This window comes from Megascapheus bottae, chromosome 14, assembly GCF_031878675.1.
Source record: "Megascapheus bottae isolate mThoBot1 chromosome 14, mThoBot2.hap1, whole genome shotgun sequence".
Taxonomy (NCBI): domain Eukaryota; kingdom Metazoa; phylum Chordata; class Mammalia; order Rodentia; family Geomyidae; genus Megascapheus; species Megascapheus bottae.
Window position 1 is genome coordinate 24,397,899 of NC_143522.1, and position 19,682 is coordinate 24,417,580.

A 19,682-nucleotide genomic window follows, 5' to 3' on the forward strand; every position below is an offset into this window, starting at 1 on the left:
TGTTACAGTGATTGGGCTTAAGAGACTCATATCTTTTTTTTTCTTTTTTTCCAGTCCTGGGCTTGAGCTCAGGGTCTGAGCACTGTCCTTGGACTTTCTCAAGGCTAGAGCTCTATCACTTGAGCTTCAGCATCACTTCTGGCTTTTTTCTATGTATGTGGTACCAAGGAATTGAACCTGGGCCTTTGTGCATGCTAGGCAAGCACTCTACCACTAGGTCAAACTCCTGGCCCCAAGAGACTCATATCTTAATTGTCCTCTGGGATTTTTTTTTTCTGGTAAAGCTGTTAATAATAGTAGCTAAACATTATCAATTTGCTGGCTGTGTGCTTTATGTGTTTTATTTCATTTAATTCATATGTATTGTATAAAGTAGTTTCTGTTTGTATCTCCATTTTGCAAACTGAGAAGCTTGCTTCTGTGTGTGTGTGTGTGTGTGTGTGTGTGTGTGTGTGTGTGTGTGTGTGAGTGTGTGTGTGTCTGAGAGAGAGACAAACAGAGACAGACAAGGAGGGAAAGAGAGAAAGACTAGATTGAACTTAGGACATAAGCTCTGTTAGGCAAGCAGGTCAGTCGTGAGGCTTAAATACTGGGTCTGGGCACTGTCCCTGAACTCTTCAACTCAAGACTATTGCTCTACCACTTAAGCCAGAGTGCCACTTCCCATTTTCTAATGGTTGATCAGAGATAAGATTCTCACAGTCTTTTGTGCCCAGGCTGGCATTGAACCGTGATTCTCAGATATTAGCCTCCTGAGTAGCGAGGATGACAAGATGTGAGCCACAAACACCTGGCTTCCCATTGTGTTTTTTTGTTGTTGTTTTTCGTTTTTTGTTTTGGCCAGTCCTGCGGCTTGAACTCGGGGCTTATGTACTGTCCTTGAGCTTTCTCAAGGCTAGCGCCCTACCACTTGAGCCACAGCACCACTTCCAGCTTTTTCTGTGTATGTGGTACCAAGGAATGAAACCTAGGGCTTCATGCATGCTAGGCAAGCACTCTACCACTAGGCCACACTCCCAGCCCTCCCCCATCCCTGTTAAGATTTTATTTTGAAGCTGGGTGGGTCATGCCTACAATCCAAGCTACTTGAGAGGCCGAGAATGGTTTGAAACCAGCTTGATTAGAAACGTTTGCAGTATTGCATCTCAACAGAAGAGGCTGCACGTGGTGGTGCTATCGACCACGTGGATCTGGATTGTATTCCAGATGTGGATCTTGGCAGGAAGTTAGACCTGTCTCCAAAACAACAGTGTCAACAAGGTTCATAGCATAGTTTAGTGGTAGAATATCTGTACCTATCAAAGCCCTGAATTTAAACCTCAACCAAAACCAAAAAATTTTTTGAGACATGGTCCAGCTAAGTTTCCCAGGCTAGCCTCAGACTTGCCATCCTCCTGCTTCAAACTCTCAAGTCATTTTGATTACAGTTTTGTACCACCTTGTCTAGCTTGCATTGCATTTCTAACTTGGTTAATCTATAAAATGGAGACTAAAATAGAACCAATCTCATATAAGTGTTCATTATTCTTTCAGTAAGCTCTCTCCTTTAGAAAGAGCTGTATGGTAAGCTATTCATTTAGAACATTACCTTGCCTTCCCAAAAAGACTTAAGGTGATTAAAAAATAAAACAGTGGGAAGTTGGATTTTTAGGGATGAAAAGTAGAGTAGGAGGAGTTAATGGGCATAGAAAAGCTCTTTGTCAAAATGGAACAAATTTAAGCAACTAATGGGAAAAGGGAGCCTAAGATGAGAGGATGTGAATATCTCAACTATTGCAAAGTACATTGGAGTTATACTATTTTCTAATTATTATCTTTTTCTCCTTGTATTAGGTAGAATGGATGAGTGATAAGTTGATGAGATGTTTTGAAGACAAAAGAAATAACCCATTTCAGTTTCGTCATCTCTCTTTATGCCATGGTCTTTCTGACTTGGCTCGAGTACCAAGCCCCAAAGTTGTACTCGCCAGCCAGCCTGACCTGGAATGTGGATTTTCAAGGGATCTCTTTATTCAATGGTGTCAGGACCCTAAAAACTCAATCATTCTAACTTACAGAACAACTCCTGGGACTTTAGCACGGTTCCTGATAGATAATCCTTCGGAAAAAATTACAGAAATAGAGGTAAGCACCTGTATGCAAACTTGAAATTATTTTGAGGTACACTGTGCATGACAGATAAGAATTAGTGACAAAAAGTAAAACTTGAAGTTGTTTCAGACAATACCAGTAGAGAGCCTATGATAGCACAAACTTGAGAGCCCCTAAACTGGAAGGCATCCTACAGCTTATTCTCAGCCTCATCTATAATATGAAACTTTAGAAGTAGAAGCAGTCAGGCCAAAATTCCTTAATCTTATCATCAGCCGTACATGAACCTTTTGAGTACTTGCTGTCTTAATTCCTAAAAACGCAGTTAAATAACAAATATGCTAAAAGATGGTTTGCTTAACCAAGCTCAAATCTATGCATTTTCTAAAACTAGTATCATTGACTCCAAAGTTTATTGCAGCTGATAAGTGGATGAAATGGTCAAAATTATGTAGTCTTAGATGACTGCTTTTCATTCTAAGAAAAGCATAGTATTAGTAACCAAGTTCTAAACAAGGACCCCAAGCCAACTTTTAAAAGTAAAATACTATCTTAGCTTATTTAGTAACTTCGAAATTAATATGAAGCCAAAAAGAGCTCATAGTACTTGAAGCAGTTTCAATAGATATGAAGTACAAATTTGAAAATTGTAAAAACTAGAAATTCAGCTAATGCCAATATGGCATTTAAGGAATTAAAAGAACACTGAAAGCTTGAAAAAAAAAATGAAAGATGACACTTAGAAGCATCCTAATGAAATCAGAAGCGGTGGAAATATATCAAGTTATTTATTTATTTATTTATTTGCCAGTCCTGGGCTTGAGCTCAGGGCCTGAACACTGACTGTCCTTGAACTTTCTCAAGGCTAGAGCTCTACCACTTGAGCCTCAGCACCACTTCCGGCTTTTTTCTATGTATGAGGTACCAAGGAATCGAACATGTGCATGTTGGGCAAGCATTCTACCACTAGGCCAAACTCCTGGCCCCAGTTTTTTAATTTTTTAAGGATTCTTTCCCTGCTCACTTTCCTAGGAATATTTTCTGTAGTAATCCCTTCTTTTCATCATCTGGCATGTTTTGTTTTTTGGTTTTTTCTTTTCAGTCATATCCCAAGCAGTGTTTACTCTTCCCAAGCTGCATTTCTCTGTTTTCCTTCTGGGAATGGCAGCACTTTCCACATATATACTCTAGCCAGAAATCTAGGAATATCCTTGAATGTATACTGAAAGTTAGTGAATGTCGTAATTTTCTCACACTGAGCACACCTGTGGAAGTAGAATACTGCCAGTGCTCCCATTCGCCCATGCCAACCCTGTGTCTCCCCTCTAAAGGACCACTGTTCTGTACAGTTTAGTAGGGCAGATAAGTATAACTTTTTTTAAGTTCCTTATTTTTCTCTCAACATCTACAGCAGTGCATCAGTGAGTCCTCTTACTTCCTAAATTTGTCCACTTTTCTCCATTGCCAAAACTGAATAAAATAGATTTTATTTGCCTTTTTTTTTTTTTTTTTTAGAAAAAGTAATTTTGCCTTTTTCTAAGTCATTAGTAAAGTGAAATGTCTTTCCATGGACATTTTATTTGTCTTATTTTGTAAATTGCCTTTATATATTTCTTCTATTAAGATACTTCTTTTTTTTATTTGGAAAGAATCTTAGGACAAAAGTAGCATCTGGGCAGGTGCCAGTGGCTCACACTTGTAATACTAGCTGATCTCAGGAGGCTGAGATCTTAGGATCAGGGTTCCAAAGCCAGCCCTGGCACAAAAGTCTCATGAGACTCTTATCTCAACTTAATCACTAGAAAACCAGAAGTGGTGCTGTGGCTTAAGGGGTAAGGCAGCAGCCTTGAGCTGAAGAGCTCAGGGACTTCGCCCAGGCCCCCAGTTCAAGGCCCACACTGACCCAAAAAAACTTGTAGCTTCTGATAGTAACAGTAATGCCCATATTTTTCTCAACTTATTTTGATTTTCATAGGATTTGAAATGCTGACTATCTTACTTTATGGTGCTATATTTATCTTTTCTATTGTGAATTTTATGGCTTTGGGGTTATATGTGGCCTTCTCACTGCAAATTATGAAAATACTGTTCTATATTTTCTTTTCCTGATTGTTGCATTTTGTTGTTTTGTTTTTTCTGGTCCTAGGGCTTGAACTCAGGGATAAGCACTGTCCCTGAGCTTTTATGTGCTCAAGGCGAGCACTCTATCCATTTGAGCCACAGCACCACTTCCAGCTTTTTCTGTGTATGTAGTACAGAGGAATTGAACTCAGGGCTTCATGCATGTTAGGCAAGCATACTATTACTAAGCCACATTCCTAGCCCTCTGATGGTTGCTTTTTAACTAGTTTGATTTAAATCCATCCTAGATAAGTGGAAATTCCTATTTTTTAGTAGTAATTTAACTAGGATCTATAAATGTATCTAATAGAAACTTCATTAATTTCTGAGGAAAGTTTAGTTTAAATAAAGAATCAATTTAGCAACAGTTTCTTATACCCCCACTGCCTTTACCCTAATATTGATATTTCCTTTTGTTGGTTCTCTTTTGTTAGTTGCGGAAACGTGTGAAGCTTGAAGGGAAAGAACTTGAGGAATACTTGGAAAAAGAAAAACTAAAGAAAGAAGCTGCCAAAAAACTGGAGCAATCAAAAGAGTAAGTGTATATATGTAATATGGAAAGAATGTATTCCTAGTTACCAGCATTCAGTTGAAAATACTTAGATGTGTGTGGGGGCACAAGCCGGTAATTCTACCTCTTTAGAGGCTAAGACAGGAGAATCATGAGTTCAAGGCCAAGACTGTGTTACGTAATGAATTCTAGGCTGGCCTGTGCTATATAATGAGACCTCCCCCCCAAAAAAACCCAACAACAACAACAACAAAACGTAAACTAAAATGAAAATACTCAAATTTCCTTATTTTCTTCAGATTGTATTACTTTTGTTATATCTTTCAAATGGTTAAAACTAAATCCTTTCATATTGATATAAATGTATATTAACATATAGTTGTTTTTATAAAATATTGATTGAGTTGTATTGATATTGTTTTATAGCTTAATATTGGTTTACTAGTGATTTATGATCTATTCCCAAATCCTTCTAGGGCAGACATAGATTCCAGCGATGAGAGTGATGTGGAGGAAGATATTGACCAGCCATCGGCTCATAAGACAAAGCATGACCTGATGATGAAAGGGGAAGGCAGTCGGAAAGGAAGTTTCTTCAAGCAGGCAAAGAAGTCCTATCCTATGTTTCCTGCCCCAGAAGAGAGAATTAAATGGGATGAGTATGGAGAGATTATCAAGTATGTGAGCAAAATAAATTTATCTTTCTAATAGATTGGAGGTATCAGCTGTATTATTTCTGCCCAGTGAATGTTTCTGATCACTATTTATGTTCTGTTAGCTTCACTACCTTGACTTGAAAGATTTAGAAAGACTTGTAGTTTGACATAGAAAAGTGGACATGTTGGAGAGCATCTAGAAAATTGTAAGGGAAAACATTTTGTAACTTACTTGCTTGAAAAGCATAAAAAGATGATATAAGTCTAGCTACTTGGAAAGTAGAAATCAGACTTGTGGTTTGACACTGGCTGGACTAAAAATTCATGAGAGATCATCTCAGCCAATATTTGGGCATAGTGGTGTATTTTTTTTTTTTTTTTTGTCAGTCCTGGGGCTTGGACTCTGGACCTGGGCGCTGTCCCTGAGCTCTTCAACTCAAGGCTACCGCTCTACCCCTGGGCCTGGGTGTTGTCCCTGAGTTCTTCAGCTCAAGGCTACCACCAACCCCTTGAGCCACAATATCACTTCTGGTTTTCTAGTGGTTAATTGGAGATAAGAGTCTCAAGGACTTTAATGCCTAGGCTGGCTTTGAACCTCGATACTCAGATCTCAGCCTCCTGAGTAACTAGGATTACAGGCGTGAGCTACTGTGCCCAGCTGTAGTGGTGTATTCTTGTCATCTGAGGTGCATAAAAGGCTGAAATCAAATGGATTGCGGTTCTGGGATGACCTAGGAAAAATGTTTTTGAAACTCCCATCCCCTCATCTTAACAGAAAAAGTTAGATGTGATAGTATATGCCAGTCATACCAACTTCACTGGGACATAAAAATTGGAGAATCATGTTAGGCTTGAGCAAAAAGCAAGACCTTATCTGAAAAATAACCAGAGCTAACAGGGCTAGAGGTATGGCTAGAGCAGCAGAGATGTAGTAGTGGCCTAGGAAATAGAGTAGGAGTGGGCTTGGAAGAAAGCATAGACTAAAGCATAGACACTAGTCCACACTGTGTGAGTTAAGAGCTGTTTTAGTAGTTATGAAAATCATAGTATATAGTCATGTGATCCTTGATACCATGAAATTCCATTGGTTTGGGTGCAAATGTATGTTTAAGTCTTAATTTTTTTCCTTCATTATGGTTTGAACTCACGACCTAAGGCACTCGCCCCAAGTTTCTCTGTACCCAAGGCTAGCACTCCACCACTTGAGCCACAGCACGGCTTCTGGCTTTTTCTGAATAGTTCATTGGAGATAAGAGTCTTACTGACTTTACTGTCCTGTCTGGCTTTGGATCTTTATCCTCAGATCTCAGTTTCCTGAGTAGCTAGGCTTAGAGGCATGAGCCACTGGCACACAGATTAAGTTGTCTTGAAATATTTAAGGTGTCTAAAATTATGCTGCCTCCTAGTTTGTTGTACATATTATGTAATATTAGCTTGCTCTTTGCGACTTCTAATTGGAGATTTCTTATTTAGACCAGAGGATTTCTTAGTGCCAGAACTTCAAGCTACTGAAGAAGAAAAAAGCAAATTAGAATCTGGTTTGACAAATGGAGATGAACCTATGGATCAAGATTTGTCTGATGTTCCTACCAAGTGTATTTCTACAACAGAATCTATAGAAATCAAGTAAGTACTTTTGTTGCATTTGAAAATTTATAAAATTGCTAGTACTTGAATTATATAATTTACATGGTTTCAAATGTAAAGTTTTTTATTATTTTCTAGTTAAGCTTATGCTTTTCTCAGGTCATGAAATGTTTCTTTTTTTATTATATTTTATTGTTGGGGTAGCATATAGAGGGGTTACAGTTACATTCCTCAGGTAGTAGGTACATTACTTCTTTTAACATTGATACTCTTTTTCATGTTTTTTCCCACTTCCCCTCCACCTTCCCGTTCCCAATCATGTTGATTTTCCCCTTCCCTTCCCTATTAAACTTATGCTTTTAAATTTTAATTTCTTTTTCCCTGAAAAGGCTAACAAAAAGTGGTGTTTTTTCCTTCATTGATGACATTTGAATGCTAAAGTAATTTTGTTAGGGGGAGAAGTAGGAGGATGACCATTAAATTATATACTTGCATGAAGAAACATTTCTGGCCATTGTAACTTTAGTGGGAAATAAAGGAGAACAGTGTTAAGTCACAAGCATAATTTTTCTGATTGACTGCTTGTTTTAGAAAATGTATTTCTTGACTTAAACGTCTCTAATAATCTAAGATAGAGCAAATGTATGCCTGGACGTAAAGAACTTTTTTCTACCTGGTGTTGGTGTCTTAGGTCTGTAATCCTAGCTACTCAAGAAGAGCTGAGAAGCTGTTCTTCATTGAATCTATATTAGCTGTGGTCTAGAGGATGTTGGTTTGAGGCCAGTCCAAGCAGAAAAGTCTATCAGACACTGTCTGCAAAGTAAAAAGAAAAAAGCAGAGCTAGAACACTGGACTCCTGTAGCTTATAATCCTATCTACTCAGAACGCCAAGTTTGAAAGTTGTGGTTCAAAGCTAGCATAGGCGGACAAATTTTGAGACTTTTATCTCCAGTTATCTAGCAAAAACCCAGAAGTCAAAGTATGGCTTAAGTGAAAAAGCCAAGCAAGCTCCTTGAGGCCTGGAATTCAAGCCCCAGTACGGACACAACAATAGAGCTAAGGGTGTGGCTCAAGTGGTAAGACCATCAGCCAAGCAAACATGGGGTCCTGAGTTTAAAGCCCAGAACCACAAAAATCCTTTTCTACTTAGCACAGTTAATAATACAGTAAATGCTTATTAGAAAATTTTCTGAATCATCTAGAGCTAAGATATAAATAATACATAATAAACAATAATACAACATAAAGTTCTCAAATACTTATTTTTTATGTTGTTTACATTTCCTTCCTAAGGATAAAAGTTGCTTTCTAAAAGCCTACTTTGAGAATTGTCAGAAACTAAGCTCAAATCCTGTCTAATTACAGGGCCAGGGTTACTTACATAGACTACGAAGGACGCTCTGATGGGGATTCCATTAAAAAAATTATTAATCAGATGAAACCACGGCAGTTGATCATTGTCCACGGCCCACCAGAGGCCAGTCAAGATCTGGCAGAGTGCTGCCGTGCCTTTGGAGGGAAAGATATTAAAGTGTACATGCCAAAGCTGCATGAGACTGTCGATGCCACCAGCGAAACACATATCTACCAGGTAAGTAAGCTTCTTGCTAGGTGAGCTGCTGAGCTGCATGGAAGTTAACCCTTTTGTTACAGATTAAGACAGGTATATAACACAGTGTCTGTGACTCATGCCTGTCATCCAGCTACTCTGAAGGCAGAGATCTGAGGATTGTGGTTCAAAGCCAGACCAGGCAAGCAAGTCTGTGAGAGTTTCTCCAGGAAACTGGAAGTGGAGCTGTGGCTCCAAGTGGCAGAGTATGCTAACTTTGAACCAAAAGCTCAGGGACAAGACCAAGGCCCTGGATTTAAGCCCTACAACGAACAGCAACAAAAGACAGGAATGGAGTGTGAGGGAGACAGACATGGTACTCTGCTCTCACAGGTCCCATAATCCATAGGTTTAAATGAGCACATAGCATTTTCTCCATGCGTATATCTGATGGAAGTAGTCCAGGGTACTAGGAGAGTATGAGGGGCCTGACCTAAATATGGGAGTGTGTGTGTGTGTCCCTGTCTGTCCATCCGTCCATCCATGTCCCCTGAGGCTTGAACTCAGCGCCTTGCAACTGTCCCTGAGCTTTTGTGCTCAAGGCTAGTGTAGTACTCTACCACTTTGAGACATTTTTAGTGGTTATTGGAGTTCCTGCCTGGGCTGGATTGAACAGCAATCCAAAAATCTCAGCCTCATGAGTAGCTGGGATTACAAGTGTGAGCCAGTCAGTGTCCAGCTTCTAATTGTGAATGTTTAGCAAACGAGTTTTGGAATGAATGAGAGCTGACTTGTAATGCATATTTAAACAGGTGTTTTTTTGTTTTTTTGCTTTTTTTCTTTTTTAAAAAATAATAACCTAGTATGAGGACAGGGGAAAGGGGATTTCTAAGATGAACAAACTATTTATAAAAATACGGAGGTAAAATGAATACAGGTTCAACACTTTAAAAGCAATTTTAAAAATCACAGCTATCAAGGTTCTTCTAACTGAAAGAAATGGAGACAGGTGCAGAAAACCAGACTGAGAGCTGGCACAGTGGCTCACACCTGTAACCCTAGCTACTCAGGAGGCTGAGATCTGAGGTTCGTGGTTCAAAGCCAACCTGGGCACTAAAGACCAACCTGGGCACTAAAGACTGAGAGACTCTTATCTCCAATTAATCACTAGAGAAGGGGAAGTGGGGCTGGCTCAAGGTGTATGGTGGTAATTGACAAGTGACCAGACTGAGCACACAGGAAACATGAAGCCATCTTTGGTTATAGGTCATAGTGATATCTTCAGGTAGCTATGAAGTCTGTATTTGGAAGAAATGGCTCACAACAGCTTATTAGGCAGAACAATAGTTTTGGGAAGGGCAAGTGGAAGCAGCGTTCTAAGGACATGGAGATAGGAGATAGCCTAGTTCACACAGCAAGAGTTGAGTACGGCCAGTATCAGAGGTTCCCGCCATGGCTACATATGAGGTGGGGCACTGTGGTCTGCATCACACTGGCTGTGTTGGAAGTCCTGCGAGGGAGGCTCTGGTGTTAAAATGAACAAAAGGGCCGAATGTGGTGGCTCATGCATATAATCCTAGCTACTCAGGAGGCTGAGATCTGAGAATCACAGTTCAAAGCCAGCCCAGGAGCCCTGGGCACTGAAGTATGTGAGACTCATATCTCCAATTAATCTCTAAAAAAGGGAAAGGAGGGCTGTGCCTCCAGGGGTAGGGCAGCAGTCTTGAGGTAAAGAGCTCAGGGACAGTGCCCAGGCCCAGAGTTAAAGCCCCATGACCCCCGCCACACACACACACACACACACACACACACACACACACACACACACACACACACACACAATGAACAAAAGCAACTCCATGTTGGTTCTACTGTGTGATCTAGGTTATGATACTGGAGCATAAACAAATGCCCTCAGGATCTTACAGGTAATATGGTCATATGGAACATAATATCAGCTTTTCAGATTTTTGTCATATTACTGGGTTTAGAAAATGACAGTAAGATATTATATTTATTTATTCATTTATTTATTTTCAGTCCTAAGGCTTGAACTCATGACTGGGTACTGTCCCTTGAGCTTTTTGCTCAAGGCTAGCACTCTTCTGCTTGAGCCACAGTACCACTTCCAGCTGTTTCTGTTCCTGTGGTACTGAGGAATCAAACCCAGGGTTTCATACATGCTAGGCAAGCACTCTACCACTAAGCCACATTCCCAGCCTGAGAAGCTATATTTAATTTGTTCATTTGTACTCTTTTTTCTATTTGCATATCCAGGTGAGATTAAAAGATTCACTTGTCAGCTCCCTTCAATTTTGTAAGGCCAAAGATGCAGAATTAGCATGGATTGATGGTGTCTTAGACATGAGGGTTTCCAAAGTGGACACTGGTGTTATTTTGGAAGAAGGAGAACTCAAGGATGATGGAGAGGACTCAGAAATGCAAGTGGACGCACCTTCAGATTCCAGTGTCCTTGCACAGCAGAAGGCCATGAAAAGCCTGTTTGGAGATGATGAGAAAGAAACCGGGGAGGAGAGTGAGGTCATCCCTACTCTGGAACCCTTGCCACCTCATGAGGTAAGAAAGCCTGTGCTTTCTGCAACTCATTCTTAATTTGTCATCTTCTCAATTTCCTCTTGTGTTTTTCAGCACCTAAAATAGGTTTTATGTAGGTTAATTTTGGAGTTCTTAGAAAAGATTACTCAAGATATGTTTCTGTATATGTGTTAACTTTTTATGGCTAAGGAGTGATAACTTAAATGAACCCTTTAACAAATATTCGTTTAAAGCCATTTTGGTTTTTCATAATGTTTTTTATTTGTTTTGATATTTTTAGAATGGATTTTTTGTTCCCACTCCTGGGCCTTGAACTCAGGGCCTGAGCACTGTCCTTGGGCTTTTTCAGGGCTAGAGCTCTACCACTTGAACCACAGCACCACTTGTGGCTTTTTTCTATGTAAATGGTACTGAGGAATTGAACCTGGTCTTCATGCATTCTAGGCAAGCACTCTGCCACTAGGCCAAACTCCCAGCCCTAGAATGAATTTTTTTTTTTTTATTTTTTTGCCAGTCCGGGGCTTGAGCTCAGGGCCTGAACACTGTCCTTGGACTTTCTCAAGGCTAGAACTCTACCACTTGAGCCTCAGCACCACTTCCGGGTTTTTTCTATATATGTGGTACCAAGGAATCGAACCCGGGTCTTCGTGCATGCTAGGCAAGCACTTTAACCACTAGGCCAAACTCCGGGCCCCCTAGAGTGAATTTTTAAATATCATTTGATTGTGAGGATTACCTACCTGCTTTAAATCAAAAGATTGATAGTGTTGTAAGAATGTCATTTTTTTTTTGCACCAATACTAGAGCTTGAACTCAGGGCCTTGTATATTGTCTGACTTTTTTTCCCCAAAGCTGATGTTATACCATTTAAGCCATGCCACCAGTTCTGGCTCTTTGCTTGTTAATTGGAGATAAGAGTTTTATGGCCTTTTCTCCTTGAGCTTCCTTTGAATTGAGACCTTCAGATTTTAGCTTTCTAGTTAGTTAAGATTGCAGATTTTACATCACTTTGGGGTTTGATACCATTAGAAATCTTTTATTAAGTATATCTGTAATTCTAGCCTCGTATGTGTATGTTCTCAATAGATATCTAGCTCATTAGAAAGAATTTTAGATAATGAGACAACCAAAGAATTGAATGATTGCTACAATGAAAACTGTAAAATTGGAGCCAGGAGTTTGGCCTAGTGGTAGTATGCTTGCCTAAGGACAGTGCTCAGGCCCTGAGTTCAAGCCCCAGGACTGGTAAAAACAAAACAAACAAACAAACAAAATAACCCTGTAAAACCTTGAAAAACGGGGCTTGAGCACTAATGGTTCATGCTTGTTGTACTAGCTGCTTGGAAAGTTGAGATCTGAGTAGAAAAGTCTATGAGAATTATCTCCAGTTAACAAGCAAAAAGCTGAAAGTCGAGCTATGGCTCAAGCAGTAGAGTGTTAATCTTGAACACAACAGCTCAGAGACAGTGCCTATGCCCTAACTTCAAGGTCTAGGATTAGCAACCAAAAACAACAACCAGGGGGAGGGAAATGGAGACAAAACATGAGAAGGGGTATCAGTGTGTGAGAAGCAATATGCATACTACCTGACAAATGTCACTGTAACCCCTCTATACATTAACCCAACAATAAAAAATAAATAAATAAATAAATAAAACAAAAGAAATGAAAGAAGAGAGCAGAAAATGGAAAGGATTCCCATGTGCATGGACTGGTAGAATTTATATTGTCAAAATAACTATACTACCAAAAACAGTCTATAGATTGAGTACACTACCTGTCAAAGTCCCAAAGTGATTCTTCACATAAATAGAAAACTCAGTCTCAAAATTTGTATGGAAGCATGAAAGACCCTACATGGCAAAGCTATGCTAAGGTCTCAGGCACACTGCTGTAGTTGTCACAGTACCAGATCTGTACTACAGAGCTATAGGAGCCAAAACAGCTTGATGCTGGAGACCAATTGAACAGAAGACTCAGGAAGAAAACAACAGCTATTGTCATCTAATTTTTGGCAAATGAGCCAGAAATACTGGAGAAGAGATTTGTCTTCCTAAATGGATTCATCCAAGATTCTTAACAATAGAGAAATGAATAAAGAAGATACAGATAGGAGCTGGGAGCTGGGTGTGGTGGCTCACTCTTGTAATCCTAGCTACTCAAGAGACTTAAGTTCTGAGGGTTGAGGTTCAAAGCCATCTTGGGCACTAAAGACTGTGAAACTCTTATCTCCAGTTAACCACTAGAAAACCAGAAGTGGCACTGTGGTTCTAGGGGTAGGGTAGAAGCCTTGAGTTGAAGAACTCAGGGACAACGTTCTAAAAAGTATGTATAAACCATAGAATATTGCACAGTTGTAAAAGAAAAATAATAATAATAAAGTCATTTGCAGGAAATAGATTGAATTGAAGTCATTATATTGAACAAAATAAGCAAGATCAGAAGCCACATATCTGGAAGTGGAGGTGAGGGTCAGAGCCAGATGTGAACAAAAAAGCTGATTTTGAGTGTGAAGCCCTGAATTTGAACTGTGGTACCCACATCAAAATAAATACATGTTTTCATGCACATGTGGAAGCTGTATTTTAAGAACCAACATACTTATAGAGATGTACATATGTATGTACATATGTCTATATAAGTATATATACGTACACGTAGAACATGATTCTAACTAAAGGTTTAGAGAAATGAGGGAAAGAGAAAGGGATAAGAAAGATGTAGGGTAAATAATTTCAAAGTACATTATAACTATGTAGGAAGATGGCCTAAGGAATCTCAAAGAAAGGCATTGATCAATAGGAAAGCAAGGAAAGAGAAAGCAATAGTTCTGATGAAAATCACGGTTGCACATATGAACCGCCATATGAAAGCTCTTAATACAGTTAATGCAGATTTAAAAGCAATGACAGGAAAGTAGAGGGATCTGTTAGGAAATACCCTTGTATTTCTTAAGAAATTTCCACAGAAATTTCCAGAAAAATGTGGATGCAGGGGTTGAATGAGGCTGAAGATGGTTGAAGTAATTTATTAGTATATATGAAATTAGAACTATGAAACCTTTTGGAATTGTTTAGGAAAGAGGGAGGTAAAGAATGATGATGGGGAGAGGGCCGAGAGTTTGGCCTAGTGGTAGAGTACTTGCCTAGCATGCACAAAGACCCAGGTTCGACTCTTCGGTAACACATACATAGGAAACGGGAAAAAAGAGCCGGAAGTGGTGCTGAGGCTCAAGTAGTGGCGCTCTAAACTTGAGAAAGCCCAAGGACAGCGCTCAGGCCCTGAGCTCAAGCCCAGTACTGGCAAAAAAAAAAAAAAGAATGATGATGGAGGATGAGTTTGATCAGCACACATTATATGTATGTATGGAAATGTCACCATGAAACCTGCTCTCATACAACTGATATGTGCTAAAAATAATTATTAGAAAATTAGAAAAAGAAAAATTTAGGTGATGAGACTTAGAATAGTATTAAAACCTAGTCTTACATGTCTGTCAAGTGAGGTCTTCAGCCCTGCTATAATGTAGAGAGATTACCTCTGCATTGGATTCCTTTCTACAGCTCTTGGAATTCGTTTTTTTCCCCTCTCCACACTGAAGCTAGAGCCCTTCAAGGCAATTTGAAAGCCTCAGCACTCCGCAAGAACCACTTGCTTTTCTGACTCTAAACCCGTGCCATGGCTTTCACTCAAGAAGGGAGGGAGTGGAGATGAATTAGGAAAGAATTGTCCTCTGAACTAAGCAGAGGAGTGCGATCTGGAAAATAAGTTTTTGGTTCAGTTTTGCCTCTTGGCACTCCAGTTGACCCTCTGGCATGTAGGTGAGCAAAAAGCATAACATTACCACACATCTGTGATATTAGGAGATATGACTAATAACGTTTTGAAACATCACAAAATGTGAAATGTTAGCTAATGAAGTAAGATCCAGAATAACAACTTGGAATGTGATTTACAATCTTGACTTGAGGGAATAACCAAAATGTCGTGGAGAACATGTAGTGTTTTACTTTATTTTTTGGTCACAGGGCTTAAACTTTAGGGCCTGGGTTGCTGCCTCTGTGCTTTTTTTGCTCAAAGCTAGCACTCTGCCACTTTGAGCCAAAGTATCACTTCCAGTTTTTGGTGATTAATTGGAGGTGAGTTTCATGGACTTTGCTATCTAGGGCTGACTTCAAACCAGAATTCTCAGATCTCAGCCTCTTGAGTAGCTAGGATTACAGGCCATGAGCCCCTAGCACCCAGCCAGTATTCAGTTTTTTTCAGTCCAACTTTGTGTCTGCTATTTTACTTGAAGTTATTCTTTTTCCTTTGGCCTTATCCAAGGTTCCTGGACATCAGTCTGTTTTCATGAATGAACCAAGACTATCAGACTTCAAACAGGTTCTTTTGCGGGAGGGGATTCAAGCTGAATTTGTCGGAGGTGTTCTTGTGTGCAACAATCAAGTAGCAGTCCGTAGGGTAAGTTTTGTTTTCATTGTATGTATACTTTTATGTATGTATGTATTTATTTATTTATTTATTTTTGTTGGTTAGAGGGCTTGAACTCTGGTCCTGGATGCTGTCCCTGAGCTCTTCAGCTCAAGGCTAGTGCTCTACACTTGAGCCACAACGCCACTTCCAGTTTTCTGATGAGTCTCATGGACTTTAGTGCCTGGGCTGGCCTTGAAACCCCATCCTCAGATCTCAGCCTCCTGAGTAGCTAGGACTACAGGCGTGAGGCCACCGGTGCCAGGCTAAGTTTTGTTTTAGTAAGAGCTGAATTGAACATATTCTTCTGATATTTTCTCATTTTGAATTCTGAAACTCTTGATTGGCATTCCCATAAAACTGATGATAGGTACTTTATACTCATAATGATGACTTTGAAGGCTTGTTAAAGTGAATCTCAAAATATGATATGTACATATTTTATATAGTATATATGTATATTTTAGAAAAAAACTTATTACTCGAATTCTGACATTTATGTGTCCACATGAAATTTACTTCCTGAATAGTATGTCTATAGTCTGTGAGTCAAGGTAACTATTTCCTTACCAGTCATTGAGTAGCCTAATATATTGGCTATTATGTCTGCTTGTTAATGAACAGAAAATGTGCTAAAGAATTTTTTTTAACTTGGTTTCTAGACGGAAACTGGGCGCATTGGATTAGAAGGCTGCCTGTGTCAAGACTTTTATCGGATAAGGGACCTTTTATATGAACAGTATGCCATTGTGTAAAGGACATGATGTCAAGAAGTATCTGCTTGACCTTTCCAAGAAAAAAGGATTCCTATCTTATTCTATGCTTTTGCTGTTTTGTTTTGTAACATACAAAAAAAAAATCTGCCCAGAAGACTGAATGCATATTAGATCTTGAAAAGTATCAGTGGAGGACATGGTATGTGTATCTCAGTGGTAGAGTGCTTGCCTAGCATGTGCACAGACCTGCGTTTTATCCCCGGCACTGCAGAAAACACACAAATGTGAAGAGAGACCATTTTTTTTCCTACTTAAATGAGCACTGTACCTTTTGAGTTTCAGAGTGATGGAGGTCCTAACAGGCATAGGCCCAAGAATTGAAGATGATTGGTTCCTAAATGAATAGACCCCTTACTCAAAGAGGGCAGTGCAACTTAGCAAACCAGTTCATGGCCTTAGAGAAACATGCTTGCATGTATTCTTGCAAACCGTTTCTTAATATTTTCTGAAATGAAAAGGGAAAATTAATTAGAGAAGATGTGCTACAAGAAAAGAAGAAGGAAATAAGGCAAACCAAATTGGTAAGACAGCTTTTGAAGCTTGGGTATTTAAAGGCAAAAACATATCATCTATGCTATGACTCCTCTTCTGAATCCTGGTATATGATTGTTTTCTAATGAAGCCGATAGGCTCCTTGCCTACATTCCCCAGTGATTTTCTCCAGTGTGAGGTATACACATTTTGTTTAGGAATATATTTTTATTTCTCCCATTTCTTATTTTAATAAGCTTTTTTGTTAGTTTGGTTTTTGTCAGTTGTGGGGCTTGAAGTCAGTACCTGGGCTGTAGTTTGGTTTTTGTCAGTTGTAGGGCTTGAACTTAGTGCATAGGCTCTGTCCCTGAGCTCTTTTGCTCAAGGATGGTGCTCTACCACTTTGAGCCACAGCACCACTTCTGCTTTTCTGATGATTCATTGGAGATAAGAGTCTCATGACTTTTCCTGCCCAGGCTGGCTTTGAACCACAATCCTCAGCTCTCAGGCTTCTGAGTTGCTAGCATTACAGGCGTGAGCTACTGGCACCTGACTCTGATACACTTTTGTTGTATAGTTTGAATTAGAACATCATCTTTTGAATGTAAGTCATTCAAAAGAAAGTGTTTCTATCTTCAAGGTTGACACACAATTCTGCCACATCTTATCAGCCCGGTGACTATATTTGAAACTCCTCAGTTCTCGGGTTTTTTTTGAAAGAAAGGATACTAAACTCAAGTTTTGTTTTTGTTTTTGTTTTTTTAAATAAGGTAATAGTATAATTTAAAACTATAAGTGTTAGGCCTAGTGTCTTCTAAGTTCAAGTAATGGTTGGATTTTCCACACATTACTACAAAAATTGTACCGAAATTGGATACGATCATCCTGTGCTCCCCAGTGTGGCATCCAGGAGCACACACTGAAGATAAGCAACTTGCAGAGAACTTCATGAAATCCATCTTGTCTTGTTGTAATGTGTTGTTGACTTCTTAGAAAATAATCATGGAAGAGCTTGATTCTTCCTTATGACTATCAGCCCTTCTCGTCATTCTTAGCCTTGATAAGTCTTCTTGTTTAACTGACATGAAACTATGTATATTTCAACATTGGGATGTGACTTCAAATTGTATTCTGTTTCAAATGTTTTCACAACTTCTATTGTAGATTACAGTGCTAAGGCAAAATTCACAGCCTTCTGATACTAAAACCAGCTAAGCAAAACAGTATTTCAGAAGATGAATATAAAGGATATGTTTTCTTCTTAGCACTGCAAAACCATTTCTCTTTTCCTCTCATTACTCTATAGAGTGGCCTTATAATTTTATTTATCATCCAAGGGGAAAGGAAAGGCTGCAAGAGTTTCATGGTTCAAAGCATCTGGCTGTACATATCACATTATAAGACCACAGTGCTTAAGAGCTATATCTTGCCTTGCCTTTTTACTATTCTGTAACAGGAATTAAATTCTATAGCACTGCTTGAAAGTGGCCGTGCTTTAAACAAAAAAAAAAAAAACACATCAGAAAAGTAATGCTTTCCTATTTCTAGATGACAATATTACTAAAATCCCGAAAATGAACTTTTTTGTAGCCTCAGATACTTAAAAAAATAGAAACTGAAACAATAGAGAGATTATGAACTCAGAGAAACATAGAGATGTTTAAAAGCATGAACAAATATAATGTGGGTTTTCAGCTGAGAAACAAGTATTTTACCAAAACGAAATTTTAGCCAGTTGTAGTGGTGACGCTGGTAATCTCAGCATAGAAACTAAGGCGGGAAGGCGGCACATTGGAGACCTTGTCTTTAAAGAGAAAGAGAAAGGACTTCTGTGTTGTTGCAGTGGGGTTTCCAGTTCAATTATTACACTTCCCTGCTTTCATGACCCTGTAGGTGACCTAAAACAGGAATGAGGAAATAGGCTTTCTAAAGGGGGCCATTCACTGTCTTTCCAAATTGAGCTACAATTTACATATTATACAATATTCATTATCTTAAAGTGTACAGATTACTTGTTTGTGTATATTCTTATGTGTGCAACAGTGACTACTGTGTAATTCCATACCTTTTTATCATTCCAAAAGGAAACCTCATATCCATTAGCTGATACTCCCCATTTTCCTAAACCCTAGCCCCTGTCATTCTTTCTGTGTCTACAGATTTTCTCTTCTGAACATTTCATAAAATGAAGAGTCATGCAACATTCGCCCTTTTGTGTCTGACTTCTTTCATTTCACATAGCACGTGTTCAGGATTTAGCAGCCTGTTTATCATAAGCATGCCTTTAGCATATTTTTGATATAGCAGCCATATATTAGGCTGTTTTTTGAGACATAACCTGGCTTCATGGCCTGTCTTGGCCTTCCTAGTGCGGGGGTGATAGATACACTGTGACATGTCCTTTTTGTGATTGACTTGCATTTTATCACACTGCCCTACCTCCTCCTTTTGTTTATTCATTCATTAGTGGGTGGACATTGGGTATTCTCTTACCTTTTTTTTTTTCTTTTGGCCCTTAATGAAGAAAGCTCCTTTGACATTAGTGTACAAGGTGTTTTATATGAACATGCACTAATTCTCCCAGGTATATCGTAATAGAATTACTAGATCATATTGTAGCTCTGCTTAACCATTTGAGGACTGTCAGCAGTTGTCCAAAGTGGCTATGCCATTTCACATTCCGACCAGCACATGAGTGAAGCGGCCGCCATCTCCACGTCTTTGCCCACACTTGTTACTCTCCATCTGGTCTGTGTGGAGAGAAAGCTCCTCGAGGTTTTGATTTGTGTTTCCCTAATGAATCATCACAAGCATTTCATGTGTTTCTAGCTCTTTGGAATCATGTCTGTTCAAATCTTTTGCCCATTTTTAAAATTAGTTTCTCTTTTTACTGT

At 39.2% G+C, this 19,682-nt stretch overlaps 1 protein-coding gene across 2 annotated transcripts in view; it reads left to right on the forward strand.

Moving 5' to 3' along the window:
• Cpsf2 (cleavage and polyadenylation specific factor 2) overlaps positions 1 to 18,994 on the forward strand; it is a 35,001-nt gene extending 16,007 nt beyond the window's left edge. For both annotated transcript variants that reach the window (XM_090344725.1, XM_090344724.1), the window contains 8 exons: positions 1,834 to 2,124; positions 4,647 to 4,747; positions 5,200 to 5,400; positions 6,853 to 7,005; positions 8,332 to 8,557; positions 10,793 to 11,092; positions 15,398 to 15,532; positions 16,204 to 18,994. In XM_090344725.1, coding sequence (XP_090200851.1) covers positions 1,834 to 2,124; positions 4,647 to 4,747; positions 5,200 to 5,400; positions 6,853 to 7,005; positions 8,332 to 8,557; positions 10,793 to 11,092; positions 15,398 to 15,532; positions 16,204 to 16,296 — 1,500 coding nt within the window. In that variant the 3' untranslated portion in view covers positions 16,297 to 18,994. The remainder of the gene's footprint in view (positions 1 to 1,833; positions 2,125 to 4,646; positions 4,748 to 5,199; positions 5,401 to 6,852; positions 7,006 to 8,331; positions 8,558 to 10,792; positions 11,093 to 15,397; positions 15,533 to 16,203) is intronic.
• Positions 18,995 to 19,682: the final 688 nt, after the last annotated feature.